The following is a 16,537-nucleotide window of genomic DNA, read 5'->3' on the forward strand; positions in this document are numbered from 1 at the left end:
ACCCATTATGTAACGGTATTGTTACACCGGTTATCTAACCGGTGCATTACACGAGGTTCGCAGCTCCATTTTTTTTCTCTTGATGCCATTTAGAATATCGTCTATACCCGTTTGATCTCCTATCCAAACCGCTCTCTTTCTGTGACTTGTTCTCAAGCTTCTTTGTCAGTCTCCAAGTTCCTGCCCCATAAGTCAGCACTGCTAAATTGCACTGATTGTGCACTTTCCTTTTCAGTGATAATGGTAAGCTTCCAGTCAAAAGCTCACAATGTCTGCCGTATGCGATCCAACTGATTTTTATTTTTCTATGAATTTTCTTGCCATGATCAGGGTTCCCTGTGGTCAATTGAACTAGGTAAACGTACTCCATCACAGATTCTAGAGGCTGCGAGGTGCAGCCTAGCCACCTTTAGCACGAGTGCGCAGCTCATTGTGTTGCCACGTAAGTCCAAACAGGCAAGTACAAACTACCTAAATTTTTCTGAGAGGAAGTAAGAATGCAGCAAGCGGAATTCAAAAATATTTGTAGTTCTTGCTATTTTTATGCTTCACGAAGACGACTCACAGCTTGGAGCGTGCTGCTTTCTCGCCGCTGTTTACGTTGCAGCGATGGACAGCCGCATTTCGCTCGCCACCGCGCTTACTCACGCCAGCGTTTTGCCAGCGAGTATCCGCGGCCATGGAGTGGGGAGTAATTCAGTTAGCAAGCGCATGTTTAAAATGTTCATACGGCCGACAAAGCTACTATCTTTATTTTGTATAACTGTGTACTAATTTGGTATCGCAGTGTATGCTTCTCCTTCGGAGAAAAATCGCGACTTTTTTGACTAAATCTTTTATTCAAAACGAATTCACTTCTAGCAGCCTTCGCTTGTCATACCTGACTAATTTTATGTATAGGGCTGTCGAACTCGTTACAGAAGGAATAGAAATCACGGAGGAAACATTGCTTTATTTTTGTTCAGAAGTATCACGGTATGCATAATCAAGAGCATTCTGTTTTGTGGCTGGCAATTTTCCGACTTGTTGTTGGCGACATGGCGTTTAATGAATAGCATTGTCTGGTTTGCGTACCATTTGTAGGTGCATTTTAAATAGTCTTTTCGAGTATCGCAGTGGAGACATGACTGCTGGCAATCTCGGCGGCCCGGCTACATGGCCGTGGTTCGCATGGGCGCCGCCCTGGCTCCTCCCGGCTTCGTCGCGGGCCTCGTTCGGGAGAGCCGCGCGCGGCGCGCGTGTGGCCCGCGCGGCTCGCAGGTCATGGTCGCCTGGAGGCAGACGAGCCGGTGGCAGCAGTCGGTGTTGTACTTGCACTGCGAAGTCGAAACACGAGAAAATAGCCGCAACAAACAAGGTGCACATCCCACGAACCAAAAAATACACGCAGACAGAGAACCACTCAATTTTTTCATTGACGCACACAAATCTATCAGCGTCGAAACGTGAAAAACAGCATGCGTTTGTTTTAACATCTGACTGCAATTTCGACACTATTTACACTACAGGCAATGAGATACATTACAAAATGGAAAGGACAGGAAGCTTGCTTCGAAAACACAATTACCTCACTTACAGCATCCTGTATATGCCAATTGCATACGTCTAATTTTTATTGCTGCAATGAGTTTTTCGCGGGTAGCCAATAAGCTCCTAAAGAAAATGCAGTAGAACCCATCTCATGACGACGGTTGACGGTAATGCCATACGACAAAATACATATTGACGCAACATATTGCCACCATCAAAACGAGCTATATATGATGCGCGTACGGCAGCAGCACTTCTCTTTCGCGCTTCCCCTAGGAAACTACGTTCCATCCAGCACAGCCACTACCACGTGGCTACCGAAATGCATAGAACTCCGGTGCTCGCGAACGCCGAAAAACGCGTCCCTGCGGCAAGTGTGCTCCTCTCTCGTGCTGCTGCTGCTGACGATTTATTGGCATAATTTTTAAAGCGGGCTACGACCTAAAATCACCGAGGCTGCTTCAGTTATCCAGTTGTGCTATGCGTGTTTTTACCGGCTGTGGTTGCTTAATGGCTATCGTGTTGGGCTGCTAAGCACGAGACCACGGGATCGAATCCCGGCCATGGCGGTCACATTTTGATGGGGGCGAAACGCAAAAACACCCCTGTACTTAGATTTAGGTGCACGTTAAGGAACCCCAGGTGGTTCAAATTTCCGGAGTCCCCCACTACGGGGCGCCTCATAATCAGAAAGTGGTTTTGGCTGGTAAAATCCCGTAATTTAATTTACGCGTGTTTTCACTGCATACTTTTTTTACACGCCTTCCAAGTATTCTTTCTTCTCCTCCAAACTTCTATATATACCCAGCTGTAGTATACACGCCGAATGAGTATCCAGGCGTTTGAACTTCAGGAAACGTAAGCGTCGACGCGCGATGCCGAGACGAACCTTGTTCTCCTCTTCTTCAGTCCCCTTGCTGTGCCATACCATGTGACATAAAAAAAAAACGAAAAAAAAACGTACTGGGCTTGACGTGAGAGCGCCGAGATGGCTAGGGCGAACACATAGGCTGTAGTCACAATCTCTGTGGTGTGCGATATAGTCACAAGGCAATGAGGGACGAGTAACAATAAAAACTAATCTATGTGGCTGAAAACGTCGAATATTAGGGGATATAGTAAGGCTTCAGCCGCGCAACGTGCACAATCTGAGATTGCGGTTGTCGACGTCGGTGAGGCTGGCTTCCTTCAGGAAGGACTTCGTAATTCACGTCAATAATTCGCTGCAAACCTCGGTGAGGTTCGAAGTAGCGACTGACAAGCTTCTCAGATAGTCTTTTTGGCGCCCGGAAGTCAGGACCAAAACTTGGTTGGAACTCGACTTGTCGATGGCGGAGATTATAACGGCGTGCATCGATGTTCTGTTGTGTCTTTATGTGCACTCGGGCAAGCTGACGGGCTTCGTCTTGCGCGTTGCACGAAAAGTACGGCGTCTTGGGGCGAGGCTGAGATGATCGATGTTGTCGCACGGCAGCATTGCTTCTAACATAGTCTGCACTTCACGGCCGTAAACGAGGTAAAACGGCGTGAAGCGTGTTGTTTCTTGCGTAGCAGCATTGTAGGCGAACGTTACGTAAGGGAGTATCTCGTCCGACGTCTTGTGCTGTACGTCTACGTACACCGACAGCGATCGTTTTGTTCAGTCATTCGCTCAAGCCGTTTGTCTGCGGATGATAGGCAGTTGCCCTTCGATGGATCATGCAGCTGAGTTCAAGAACGTCTTCAATCAGCTGTGCTGTAAAGGCTTTACCTCGGACTGTAATGACGTGTGATGGCACGCCATGGCGTAGGACGATGCTCTGTATGAAAAACGGGGCAACCTCGGAAGCTGTGCCTCGAGGCAGCGCCATTCATTCATTCATTCATTCTTTATTTACATCATATTTTACAAAATACGAAAGCCTTACTGGACCCATAGCCATTGGCTAGTCTCGGGTCCATAGTGAACTTAGGCTATAAAACGCAACACGCGAGCACACAAAAGCAGCAGACAAATTACATAATAATAATATAAACATAGATAACTCAGACACGAATATAAATATAACTCAGCGTTCTTTTATCCTCAACGCGCGCGAGCAACAAAACAGACATAATACTTAACAATGACAATGACATTCACAACTCGAGCAATTGATATGTACAACTTAGACAGGAATCTAAATTTAAAGTAGGTTCCTTTTATCGACAGTAATTTTCAAAAAAGTATTTTCTCACAGCAGACCTAAAGTTACGGGCTTCTTTTATATGTATTGGCAAAGAATTCCAAATAAGTACGCCGTTAAATTCCACGAGCCTTTTCCCGTACTGATTTTGACATGGGGGCAAATTAAAACACTGATTACTTGCAGCTCTTGTATTTCGTAAAGGGATTTTAAACAAGGTAATTGGAAGTGGATTATTGTTTTCGATAATACTATGAATTACCTCAGCAATTTTCAATTCATACAATGCCTGCACTGGCAACACATGCAATGAGCTGTACAAGTACATACTGGATTGTGTACACTTAGATGAGGTAATAATTCTTAATGCGCGTTTTTGCAGATTGAATACTGGCTCAAGGTAAGTTTGAAAGGTGTTTCCCCATGAGTCAATACAATACGATATGTGGCTCTGAATGAAGGAGAAGTACAGAATGCGTAGGACAGGATATCCGAAACATTCACGAGCCTTAAGAAGAATGTAACATCATTGTCTCAGCATGCCACGTTAAATATTCTGTGGCGACGATTATCCACCTGTTGCCAGAAGATGACAGTGGAAACGGGCCCAGAAAATCCATGCCAACCTGGTCAAAAGGTTTGCTAGGTTGGTCAATTGGATTCAGCAATCCCGCAGGCTTCACAGCTGGCCGATTTCATCACTGGCATTCACGGCAGGCTTGGACGTACCACTTGACACACTCGGCAAGTTTCAGCCAGTAGTATGATTTGTGCACTCTGTCAAGCGTTCGCGCAAAACCCAAATGGCCAGACGGAGGCCCGTCATCACAGGCGAACAAAACTTCGGCACGGAGGTCTGCTGGAACGACCAAAAGATAGGTCTTGTTGGTGGCTGCGAAGTTTTTCTTATACAAGACGCCATGTCGTAAACAAAAAGACAATCCTTGGGTGATATGCCAGGGTATTGATGGGTTTCGTCCTTCCAGGTGTTCGAATATAGGCCGTAATGCGTCGTCTGCGCGCTGCCATGTGGACAAATCAGTAACGCTTACGGCCCCAAGAAAATAGCCGTCATCCTCAATGTCGTGGTCGGTGATGTCAATAGGGGCGCGCGCGAGTGCGTCAGCGTCTTCCTGTACGCGGCCCGACTTGTACACTATGGTCACGTCGTACTCCTGCAAACGTAGACTCCACCGTGCCAGTCGTCCAGAAGGGTCCCGCAGATTTGCAATCCAGCATAACGAATGATGATCGGTTACAACTTTGAATGGGCGGCTGTAGAGGTAAGGACGAAAGTTGGCCAGCACCTATACGACGGCCAGACACTCTTTATCCGTGGTGGTGTAGTTGGTCTCTGCAAGCGATAGTGTGCGGCTTGCGTAGGCGATCACTCTTTCAATACCTTCTTGCGTACGTACAAGCGCCGCAATGAGACCAACGTTGCTGGCGTCTGTGTGAACTTCCGTGTCCGCCTCCTCGTCAAAGTGGGCCAACACTGTTGCTGACACCAGACGCTGTCGAAGCTCGGTGAAAGCAGTCTCTTGCTCAGAGGCCCAGACGGACGATACATCGTTCCCCGTGCGGCGAGTCAGCGGCTCCGCAACCTTCGAAAACTTTTCGATAAATCGACGGTAGTATGCGCAAAGGCCCAGGAAACGTAGGACACCTTTCTTGTCGGTCGGTGTTGGAAACGTTGCTACAGCGGCAGTTTTCGCGGGATCGGGGCTAATGCCTTCCGCATTGACCACGTGTCCCAGAAACATCAGCTCCTTGTAGCCGAAATGACACTTCTGAGGCTTAAGGGTGAGGATAGCCGATCGGATGGCTTCAAGAACTTGCCGCAGTTGTTTCAGGCGGTCGTCAAATGCCGCCGAAAAAACAACCATGTGATCGATGTAAATGAGGCAGCTTTGCCACTTCAAACCAGCAAGAACGGTGTCCATCATTCGCTGGAAAGTTGCTGGTGCCAAACAGAGACCGAAAGGAACTACTCTGAATTCGTAATCGCCACCTGGAGTGACGAAAGCAGTTTTTTCACGGTCTCGTTCATCTACCTCAATTTGCCAGTAACCGCTCTTTAGATCGAGAGGCAAAAAATACTTAGCTCGCGGCAACCTGTCTAAAGAGTCATCGATACGTGGTAGTGGGTAGATTCCCTTCTTGGTAACATCGTTGAGGCGTCGATAATGAACACAGAAACGAAGCGTTCCGTCTTTTTTCCTGACCAGAACGACCAAGGAGGACCACGGACTGTGCGAAGGCTGAATGACGCCATCATCCAGCATCTCCTTGACTTGCGCTTGAATTGCCTCACGTTCTCTCGACGAGACACGTTAGGGCTGTTGTTTGATGGGGCGTGCGTCGGCGGATGTCGTTATTCGGTGCTTCGTTATTGACGTATGGCCCACCTTATCAGACCGAGCAAAGCACGCGTGGAATTCGTTCAAGAGTTCCTGCAGTGCGTTCTTTTGGTCGTCCATAAGCTCGGAGTTTACATCGATGTCTCTGACCGAACCGTCGTCTGTGTCCATTTCACAAGCAAAGCACTCAACGATGTCTGTTGGTGGTTCGGCGTAGGCGAGGGGAGTGCCACGAAAAATGTGCCGGTGCTCAAAGGTAAAGTTGGTAATGAGGACCCCTGTCTGGCTATCACGAAATTCCACAAGGCTTCACGCTACACAAACACCTTGGGTCAGCAACACAGAAATGTTGCCTTCTACAATGGCTTCACCGTCTTGTAGCTCGTCGGACTTGACCGGAACCACAACACTCGCCCGCGGCGGTATTGTGATGCTGTCGTCCGGAACGCGAAGTGCGGATCCGTGTCCAATGGCGTCGGTCTGTGTTGCCCTTTGTGTCGAGAAAGTGGTGCAGTGCTCACGGAGGTCAATAATGGAGCCATATTCTCGGAGAAAGCCCATAACAAGAATTAAATCGCAGGAACACTCACGTAGAACCAGACAAGTGGCGAGAAAAGCAGCACCGCGAATTTCTACTCTGGCCGCGCATAAGCCAAGTGGTGTGGTTCGTACGACGTGGCCACCTGTCGTACGAACCGGTGCCCCATTCCAGGGCAACGGAACTTTTTTGAGAATGCTCGCCAGTTTTCCACTAAGAATAGAGTAATCGGCGCCGGTATTTATAAGTGCACTCACTGTTTTGCCGTCGATCAACCCAGGTATATCCAGTGAAATCTTGTTCGCGGGAACTGGTTCTGGCATCATCGTGTTTTCGTTGTTCTGTGGTCGGCATGGTACGAGGTCTTCAGCGCGTCGAGTATCAGCGGCCTCGCCTCGGAAGGTCGCTGACGTCAGTTTTTTCGGCGTGGACTTGGTGATCTCCCTTGCGTCGTCGAGGTGGTATGACGAGCAGGGAAATATCGCCGCGGGGACAGGGAGCGTGACTGCCGCTGCGATGTGTCCGGCCTGCGCTGCTGTTCGAGGAATTCTGCGATGTCGGGAGGCCTTTGGTCAAACCTTAGTCGAGGCGAATCGATAGAAAAACCCCTCAGTCCTAGCCGTTGGTAGGGGCACTCCCAATACACATGAACAACTTCGCCGCAGTGGTAGCACAGCAGTCGTCGATCGGGTATTCGCCAAACCTCTGATTTCCTCGCGGGTGTTCGGCGGTCGTCGAAGTACGGTAGCGGAGTTGTCAGAGCGGCTTGCGCCGATTGCAACGCGACTGGCGGCGCAACATAAGTAGGTGCGAAAGCTTGGGCGGGGCTCAGTAATGTTTCTGCGTAAGTCTTGCGCCGGAACTCGCTCGGCAGAGGTGGTGCTTCACTGCTGGAAAGAGATGCCTGCAGTGCCTGCTGTACTTCGTTGTGTACGATGCTGGCGAGGGAGCTGAGTGTAGGCGGCGACGTACCGTGGTGCTTCTGCAGCTCGTCGCGAACCACTGAGCCAATCAGCTCGCAAAGCAAGGCGACGTCGCACCCGAAGCCTACCGGCGTATCTGGAGTGCAGGCGGCATTTACTTGTCGGTTGTACATGTTAGACCGTTGCTGAAGGGTCTTCTTCATCGCGGTGGCTTCGGTGAGGAACTCCGCGACAGTCTTGGGCGTATTCCGAACAAGGCCGCCAAGGAGCTGTTCCTTTACGCCTCTCATCAGATGACGCACCTTCTTCACTTCCGACATGCTCGGATCGGCACCCTGAACGAGACACGTTATGTCCTCCGCGTACATCGTGATGTTCTCGTTGAGCTTTTGAACGCGTGACTGAAGGGCTTGCTCCGCTTTTTCTCGGCGATCGGGGCTGGAGTAAGTCTCCAATAGCTTGCACTGGAACTCAGGCCAGGATGACAGGGCACTTTCGCAGTTCATAAACCACGTGCGAGCACCATGCTGGAGGCTGAAGTAGACGTTCCTAAGTTTGGCGTTGTTGTCCCACTCGTTAAACGCAGCCACGCGCTCAAACTCCGCCAGCCAGTCTTCCACGTTTTCAAATGTGTCGCCATGAAAAGCCGTCGGTACTTGGGGCTTCAGCGGCGTTAGGTAAGTTGGTGTCACCCTTTCCGCAAAAGTCATAGTGGTCGCAGTCATCACTTTTCTTGGAGGTGTCCATATTCTGGCGCGAGGCCTCGGATGCGCCGGCTTGTGCGGTGAACTGGAGTCAACTCCAATTGGGGGGCGAGGTTCGTGCTGCTCAGTGGGGTCTCCTGCATAAGTTGAGTGTACCCAGCAAGCTCCACCAAATTGTCGCGTATACCCAGCTGTAGTATACACGCTGAATGAGTATCCAGGCATTTGCACTTCACGAAACGTAAGCGTCGACGTGCGAAGCTGAGATGAACCTCGTTCTCCTCTTCTTCAGTCCCCTTGCTGTGCCATACCATGTGGCAATGTTTACCTGGTGCCGCTACCAACACCTGTCTCTGTTCTGGTCATATCGATCTTTTTCCTGGTTTCCGTTCAACCAATAAAATAACCACCTGTTGCTGAAGATCGACTTCTAATTTAAACCCACGTGCTTTCTGGGCACGCTGCGGAATCTAGTCGCCCTGCCGAGAAGTCCACGCATGGCCTCTGACACGAGGTCGGCGTGCCGGTACCCGCGAACGCAAAGCAGTACTCCCTCGCTTGGGCACATTCAGTGGCACATGCTCAGTGACATAGGTTGGCGAGAGGGACATTGAAAAGCGGCTCATAGCCAGCACATTCATGACGCAGCATTCTGAAGCTTTAACGTGAAAGGCGATCATTCAACGGCTGCGCATACCCAATGCATTTGTGCCGCAACATGCTAGTGCGTCAGGTTGTTGCTGTCCTTGATATTGATTGATTGATTGAAAACTTTATTGTTCCACCGAGCTGGGGTGCCCGCCTCTTAACCTACACGTAGGTAGGGGGGGGGGACGAAGCAGTCCCCGCGCGTTGAGGACGGTGAGCCTTCCCGGCCTCAACGGCCAGGCGGATTGCTCGACGCTGGTCGTCTTCAGCCTCGTTCTGGAGCAAGGCCTCCCAGGTTTCTCTACTGTAAATGTTTTCCTTGGCCCCTGGGGAGCCAGCACACTCCCATATTATATGGTCTAGCGTACCTTTTTGCTTACAAATTTTGCAGAGGGCGTCGTTATAGTCCCTCGTCTGTGTTAAGTAGATCCAATGTGGTGATGTACAATTGTTTCCTTGAAAGCGTCGCCAAATGCGAGCGTCCTCCAGAGAAAGAGACCGATCATCATCATCATCATCATCATCATCATCATCATCATCATCATCATCATCATCATCAGCCTGGTTACGCCCGCTGCAGGGCAAAGGCCTCTCCCATACTTCTCCAACAACCCCGGTCATGTACTAATTGTGGCCATGCCGTGCCTGCAAACTTCTTAATCTCATCCGCCCATCTAACTTCCTGCCCCCCTCTGCTACGCTTGCCTTCCCTTGGAATCTATTCCGTAACCCTTAATGACCATCGGTTATCTTCCCTCCTCATTACATGTCCTGCCCATGCCCATTTCTTTTTCTTGATTTCAACTAAGATGTCATTAACTTGCGTTTGTTCCCTCACCCAATCTGCTCTTTTCTTATCCCTTAACGTTACACCTATCATTCTTCTTTCCATAGCTCGTTGCGTCGTCCTCAATTTGAGTAGAACCCTTATCGTAAGCCTTCAGGTTTCTGCCCCGTAGGTGAGTACTGGTAAGACACAGCTATTATATACTTTCCTCTTGAGGGATAATGGCAACCTGCTGTTCATGATCTGAGAATGCCTGCCAAATGCACCCCAGTCCATTCTTATTCTTCTGATTATTTCCGTCTCATGATCCGGATTCGCCGTCACTACCTGCCCTAAGTAGATGTATTCCCTTACGACTTCCAGTGCCTCGCTGCCTATTGTAAATTGCTGTCCTCTTCCGAGACTGTTAAGCATTACTTTAGTTTTCCGCAGATCAATTTTTACACCCACTCTTCTGCTTTGCCTCTCCAGGTCAGTGAGCATGCATTGCAATTGGTCCTCTGAGCTACTAAGCAAGGCAATATCATCAGCGAATCGCAAGTTACTCAGGTATTCTCCATTAACTTTTATCCCTAATTCTTCCCAATCCAGGTCTCTGAATACCTCCTGTAAACACGCTGTGAATAGCATTGGAGATATCGTATCTCCCTGCCTGACGCCTTTCTTTACTGGGATATTGTTGCTTCCTTTATGCAGGACTACAGTGGCTGTGGAGCCGCTATGGATATCTTTCAGTACTTTAACATACAGCTCGTCTACACCCTGATGCCGTAATGCTTCCATGACTGCTGAGGTTTCGACAGAATCAAACGCTTTCTCGTAATCAATGAAAGCTATGTATTAGGGTTGGTTATCTTCCGCACATTTCTCTATCACCTGATTGATAGTGTGAACATGGCCTATTGTTGAGCAGCCTTTACGGAATCCTGCCTGGTCCTTTGGTTTAAGGTTTAAGTCTAAGGTGTTCCTGATTCTATTTACGATTACCTTAGTAAATACTTTGTAGGCAACGGACACTAAGCTGATTCGTCTATAATTTTTCAAATCTTTGGTGTCCCCTTTCTTAAGGGTTATGATTACATTAGAGTTCTTCCAAGATTCCGGTACGCTCGAGGTTATGAGGCACTGCGTATACAGGGTGGACAGTTTTTCTAGAACAATCTGCCCACCATCCCTCAGCAAATCTGCTGTTACGTGGTCCTCCCCAGCTGCCTTCCCCCTTTGCATAGCTCGGAAGGCTTTCCTTACTTCTTCTGGCATTACTAGTGGGATTAAGCATTTCTCTAGAGTATTATCTTTTCCATTATTGCCGTGGGTGCAACTGGTACTGTGTAAATATCTATAGAACTCCTCAGCCACTTCATATTCCTCATCTCATCATCTCATGCATATTAGTAACGGTATTGCCAGCTTTGTATCCTAACGCATGCATCTGATTCTTGCCTATCCTAGTTTCTTTTTCACTGCTTTTAGGCTTGTTGCGGTCCTGAGAGCATGCTCAATTCTATCCATGTTATACTTCCTTATGTCAGCTGCCTTACGCTTGTTGATAAGTTCGACTGTTCCGCCAGTTCTATTCTTGCTGTAGGGCTAAAGACGTTGATACATTGGCGTTTCTTAATCGGATATTTCGGCTCCTGAGCTTACTGGTATCCTATCTAATGAAATTATTACTGACTTCTATTCCACACTCTTTAATGGTGCCCATAAGATTGTCGTTCATTGCTTCAACACCAAGGTCCTCTTCCTGAGTTAAAGCTGAATGCCTGTTCTTTAGTTTGGTGCGCAATTCCTCTATTTTCCCTCTTACCGCTAACTCATTGATGGGCTTTTTATGTACCAGTTTCTTCCGTTCCCTCCTCAAGTCTAGGCTAATTCTAGTTCTTACCACCCTGTGGTCACTGCAGCACACCTTGCCGAGCACGTCCACATCTTGTATGATGCCAGGGTTAGCGCAGAGTATAAAGTCTATTTCATTTCGTCTCGTCATTCGGGCTGCTCCACGTCCACTTTCGGCTATCCCGCTTGCGGAAGAAGGTATTCATTATCCGCATATTATTCCGTTCTGCAATCTCTACTAATAACTCTCCCCTGCTATTTCTAAAACCTATGCCATAGGTTTATTCCTAAAACCCATGCCACTGACTTGTTTCCAGTGTGCTTCTTGTCTACCCTGGCATTGAAGTCGCCAATCAGTATAGTGTATTTTGTTCTGACTTAACTCATCAACGATTCCAAGTCTTGATAGAAGCTTTCGACTTCTTGGTCACCAGGACATGATGTAGGGGCGTAGGTCAGTACGACCTTCAGTTTGTACCTCTTATAAGTTTAACAAAAATCAATCGATCAATCAAAGCAACTTTATTTCGCAACTTTACAAGGCGAAAAAGGTGGCCGGGGAAAGAGCTGCTACACTGCAGCTTGACTTGGCTCCAGTCAACCTTCAGCAATGAAGACGAAACACACTTATCATTACTAAACCTTCATAGAAAGCACTGTACCAGAGATACAATGAATTCAAGATTACATTATAATCAAACAAGCCTCGCTAAGGAGATGTAGGAAATAAGTATGAATTAGAAAGGCTAAGTACTCATAATGTACTTACATAATCCGCACGCTACCGCGCAGAGACCTGTCATTACTGTCCCTTTCTTGACACAGGCCTACCTTGTGTTGGTCTTTCGAAGCCTTCCCGCCTTCCTTGCAAGCATCGAGGGCACAGCATACCGCCGCTTCACAGTTTCTGGCCCATTTTTCAACGGAACAAGGACAGAGGCTGCTACGTGGCCGCTGATTCCCGGCATTACTGATGCTCTCATCTGGCAACCTGAAGCCACCTTGTGCGCGGTCAACGCCGCTGGTCTATTAAACCCGCCTCTGTTCCGCTGCCAGTCGGGGCACGCTACCGCGCAGACACCTGTCATGACTGTCCCTTTCTTGACGCAGGCCTACCTTGTGTTGGTCTTTCGAAGCCTTCCCGCCTACCTTGCAAGCATCGAGGGCACAGCATATCGCCGCTTCACAGTCTCTGGCCAATTTTTCAACGGAACAAGGACAGAGGCTGCTACGTGGCCGCTGATTCCCGCCATTACTGATGCTCTCATCTGGCAACCTGAAGCCACCTTGTGCGCGGTCAACGCCGCTGGTCTATTAAACCCGCCTCCGTTCCGCTGCCAGTCGGGGCACGCTACCGCGCAGACACCTGTCATGACTGTCCCTTTCTTGACACAGGCCTACCTTGTGTTGGTCTTTCGAAGCCTTCCCGCCTACCTTGCAACATCGAGGGCACAGCATATCGCCGCTTCACAGTTTCTGGCCAATTTTTCAACGGAACAAGGACAGAGGCTGCTACGTGGCCGCTGATTCCCGCCATTACTGATGCTTTCATCTGACAACCTGGAGCCACCTTGTTCCCGGTCAACGCCGCCAGTCTATCAATCCCGCCTCCATGATCGGGGCTGCCCAATGCAATATCGAGCACTTCGTGAACAGTCTTTCAAGTCGTGCTGATGCCTTTGAAAAACTTGCTGAAAATAACCGTTACGCCTCTCCAGAGTCAGTCTCCTCCCCAAATGCTGAAATTGCCAAACTTACTGCTGAAGTACATGCCTTAGCCGGAAAGTGCGACGACTCAGAAAACCATCAGCGCCGGTCAAATCTGCTATATTTTTGAATTCCGGATGAGAATGGGGAGAGCTGGACGCGATCAGAGTCGCATGTTGTCTCATTTCGTGGTGATAGGCTAGCCATTACGATTAACAGCAGCGATATTGAAAAGGCGCATAGACTAGGACGTTACCAGGTTGGAAAGGACCGTCCGATAATTTGCAATGTTTGCAAGATTTAAGGATAAAAGTTCAATTCTTTCTGCAACATCAAAGCTGAAGGATACACCCTTTGCAGTTCGCGAAGATTACTCGGCACGTGTCACAATAGCCCGCCATAAACTTTTTGCACATGTGCAAGAGGCTTGGTCCACTTCCTTTAAAATTCGTTTTGACAAGCTAGCAATGAACAAAAAATTATTCATTTACGACTATCTGACTGATGCCGTTAGAGAACTAAAGTCGTAGCGTTCACCGCAAACTCGCTCGCTGTTATCCTGCCACACTACATGGTCACATTCACACCAGGCTAAAGACCCAGCATACGACAGTATTTCATTCCTTCTGGGAAACGTACGAAGCTATCTTCCTAAAAAAGACCGAATAGAAGCCGTTATTGATGACAGTTCTGCCGACATTGCAATATTTACAGAGTCATGGCTTACTACTGATATAGACACGCAAGAACGTTTGTCCAATGACGTGTTCAACGCCTTCAGAATTGACAGGGTTGGTCGCAGGGGTGGTGGTGTTCCCTTACTGATTAAATCTGATCTGTCCTCCGCCGCAATACCAACACACTCGCTGTTAAAACGCCTGAGTGAGAAGCACGGCAGCAGCGGCGAGCGAATTGAACTACGTGCTGCCTCTCGCTTCAACGCCAACTAAGCGGAGAGAAGAAAGCGCACACCTAGCTTTCAGCACTCGGCGTACTTTGTCCCCATCGCAGACCACCTTAATATTGGGCCCGTGTCGCCGTGCCAGAGTGACCTACCCCCCCCCCCCCCCCCCTTTCCCGGAGCTTTGCACGCGATGGGAGAGGACGACGATTTGCCCGCTCGAGATAGTCAGTGTGATCTGCTCACCTTCGCACGCTTTAACTCGAACTTATGCCATACGGCGCGCGATGACGATGTTTCGCACTTGGACTTCATACGGAACATCGCAGCGATGCAGACGCTGATGATAACAGCGGGGCAACTGCTTCTGGAACGTCCGTATAATTCATATCGCAATAAAAAGCAGATGTCCTCGTACATACGCCACATATGAATAGGGGAACCACCAGAGAAAGAGGAGCCGACAAATCAACCTAACGTGTAGGAATAAGCGCCTACAGCCTGTGCGGAACATAACGCAGATAGCGCACAGGTATGAGAGAGGAGCGCGCTGTTCACAGCTGGAAAGAAGCTTCACGGGAAGAAAATGAACTTCAAATACTCCTGGCCGCTCCTATCGCCCCGCCTCGCAAGCAGGAACGGTAGTTAGAATGTTAGAAGATAACACTAGAAGTAAAAAACAAAAGCCGCAGTTTCGCCCAAGATGCGATGTAACGATGGGGATAGCCAATTAGTATATAGCTATACGAACTAAGGATGGTATTCACATCTGTCGTATAGGCCTGTAAATATTCACTTAATAGCAAAATTAACTATGACATTACGTGTAAGCGTGACAGAACGAGGAAGTAGAAAGAAAGAGACACGGAGACAACCCTGCCTCTGCCTCTCTGTTTTTTCCTACGTCCTCGTTAAGTCGTGCTTACATATTGTATCATCGATTCAAACCAACTAACCCTCCAACGTGTTTTAGCTAAATTCAAAGCACTGTGTCACGCACACACAAGTAAACATGAGCACTTCTCACTCGATGAGCGCGGAAACTCGCTTTCAATATGCTGGAGCGAGGAACTGCGGCAGAAGCAGCGATTGAATTCGCCTTCATGCATCTCTCGCTTCGACGTGAACAAAACGTCGAAAGCACAGTGCATACGAAGCTACCGGTACTACGCGCACTTTCCAAACATCGCAAATCGATTTGAAGATAAGGCCCGTGCAGGCGCGCACTTTAATCGCGTCGCAGAACGCTTTCAAGATAGGGCGCCCTCGCGGCCGCGCTGTAAGCAGGAACCCCCAAAGAATCCTCGCCTCACCCCCCTTCCTCGCACACGACAGGAGAGGCAGCGCTTCCGGCTCGCCTTCATCAGTCGCACACGCGAGATTAAGCCCCGTTCGGCGGCTCACACTGGCACGCTTACACTCACGCCTAAAGCACACGGCGCGCGGGGATAATTTTATCGCCCTTGGACTTGAGCGGATCCTAACGGCGACCGCGATGGTAGCAATGCGCCTGGAGTATCCATATAATTGCTGCGGCAATAGAAATCATGAGGCATTGCACTCTGTGAAGGTGCATGACCAGCGAAGCTGTTTAGCTCATGACACAGAGGTGACACGCCATCGTCATCATCATCAGCCTGGCTACGCCCACTGCAAGGCAAAGGCTTCTCCCATACTTCTCGTTTTTCGCACACGCACAAGAAAAACAGCGAAGCCAAGCAGCTTCGCTGTAAAAAAGAAAAAAAATACGAAGATGACCGTAGGCAGATGGATGAGAGAGGTAAAAGTCCTCAGGTGCGCGGGCTGTAATCAGTCGAGTCCCCACAAAATGGCGGTGAACGCTCAGCGCTGTTTTTTGGCGTTTGCTAGCCAGAAAACTTTGAAAGAGTAGTCGGACCAAAATCGTCCTGGCTGGCTCTGACAGCCCGCGGGTAGGCGGAGCCACCCAGCTCTATAAAAACGAACGCCCGGCGGGACTGCACCGTGCAGTGGACAGAGCCCGCGCTTGCCAGAAAATGGAAACTCGAAGAAGCTCACTGCGACTGACAAGCCACATAGTCCGTATTATTGCGACAACGTTAAGGAGTCCGTGTCGCAGAAAATCCGGCGTCGGCGTCCCGCGTATGTGTTCGGTGTCGGGCGTCGTTTCGGCAAAAGTATTTTCGATGCCCCCATACCCAGGCCCTCCATGTGACGCAAAAAATTAACCGCAGTAATTGAATTTCTCATGCTAAAATACGTGGAAAAATAGTGAACTATGCCTTACACACAGCCTAAAAACGTGTTAGGTCTTGGATTGTAATTGCACTATACGAGAAAACATAATTATAATGCGCGAAAAATCTGAGAAACGTATTTTCCAGCGTTTCTACCATTCCCATACAAGCCGCAGCGTCCGCCATTTGCGCGCACCGGCACGCGGGTGCCTTGGGGGC

At 49.0% G+C, this 16,537-nt stretch overlaps 1 protein-coding gene across 1 annotated transcript in view; it reads right to left on the minus strand.

The window, feature by feature from the left end:
- Positions 1–932: 932 nt before the first annotated feature.
- Positions 933–16,537, minus strand: part of LOC135906577 (uncharacterized) — a 121,183-nt gene continuing 105,578 nt past the window's right edge. Inside the window, exon 4 of the mRNA XM_065438033.1 lies at positions 933–1,316. Coding sequence (XP_065294105.1) covers positions 1,152–1,316 — 165 coding nt within the window. The 3' untranslated portion in view covers positions 933–1,151. The remainder of the gene's footprint in view (positions 1,317–16,537) is intronic.

Source organism: Dermacentor albipictus, chromosome 5 (assembly GCF_038994185.2).
Source record: "Dermacentor albipictus isolate Rhodes 1998 colony chromosome 5, USDA_Dalb.pri_finalv2, whole genome shotgun sequence".
NCBI classification, from domain to species: Eukaryota; Metazoa; Arthropoda; class Arachnida; order Ixodida; family Ixodidae; genus Dermacentor; species Dermacentor albipictus.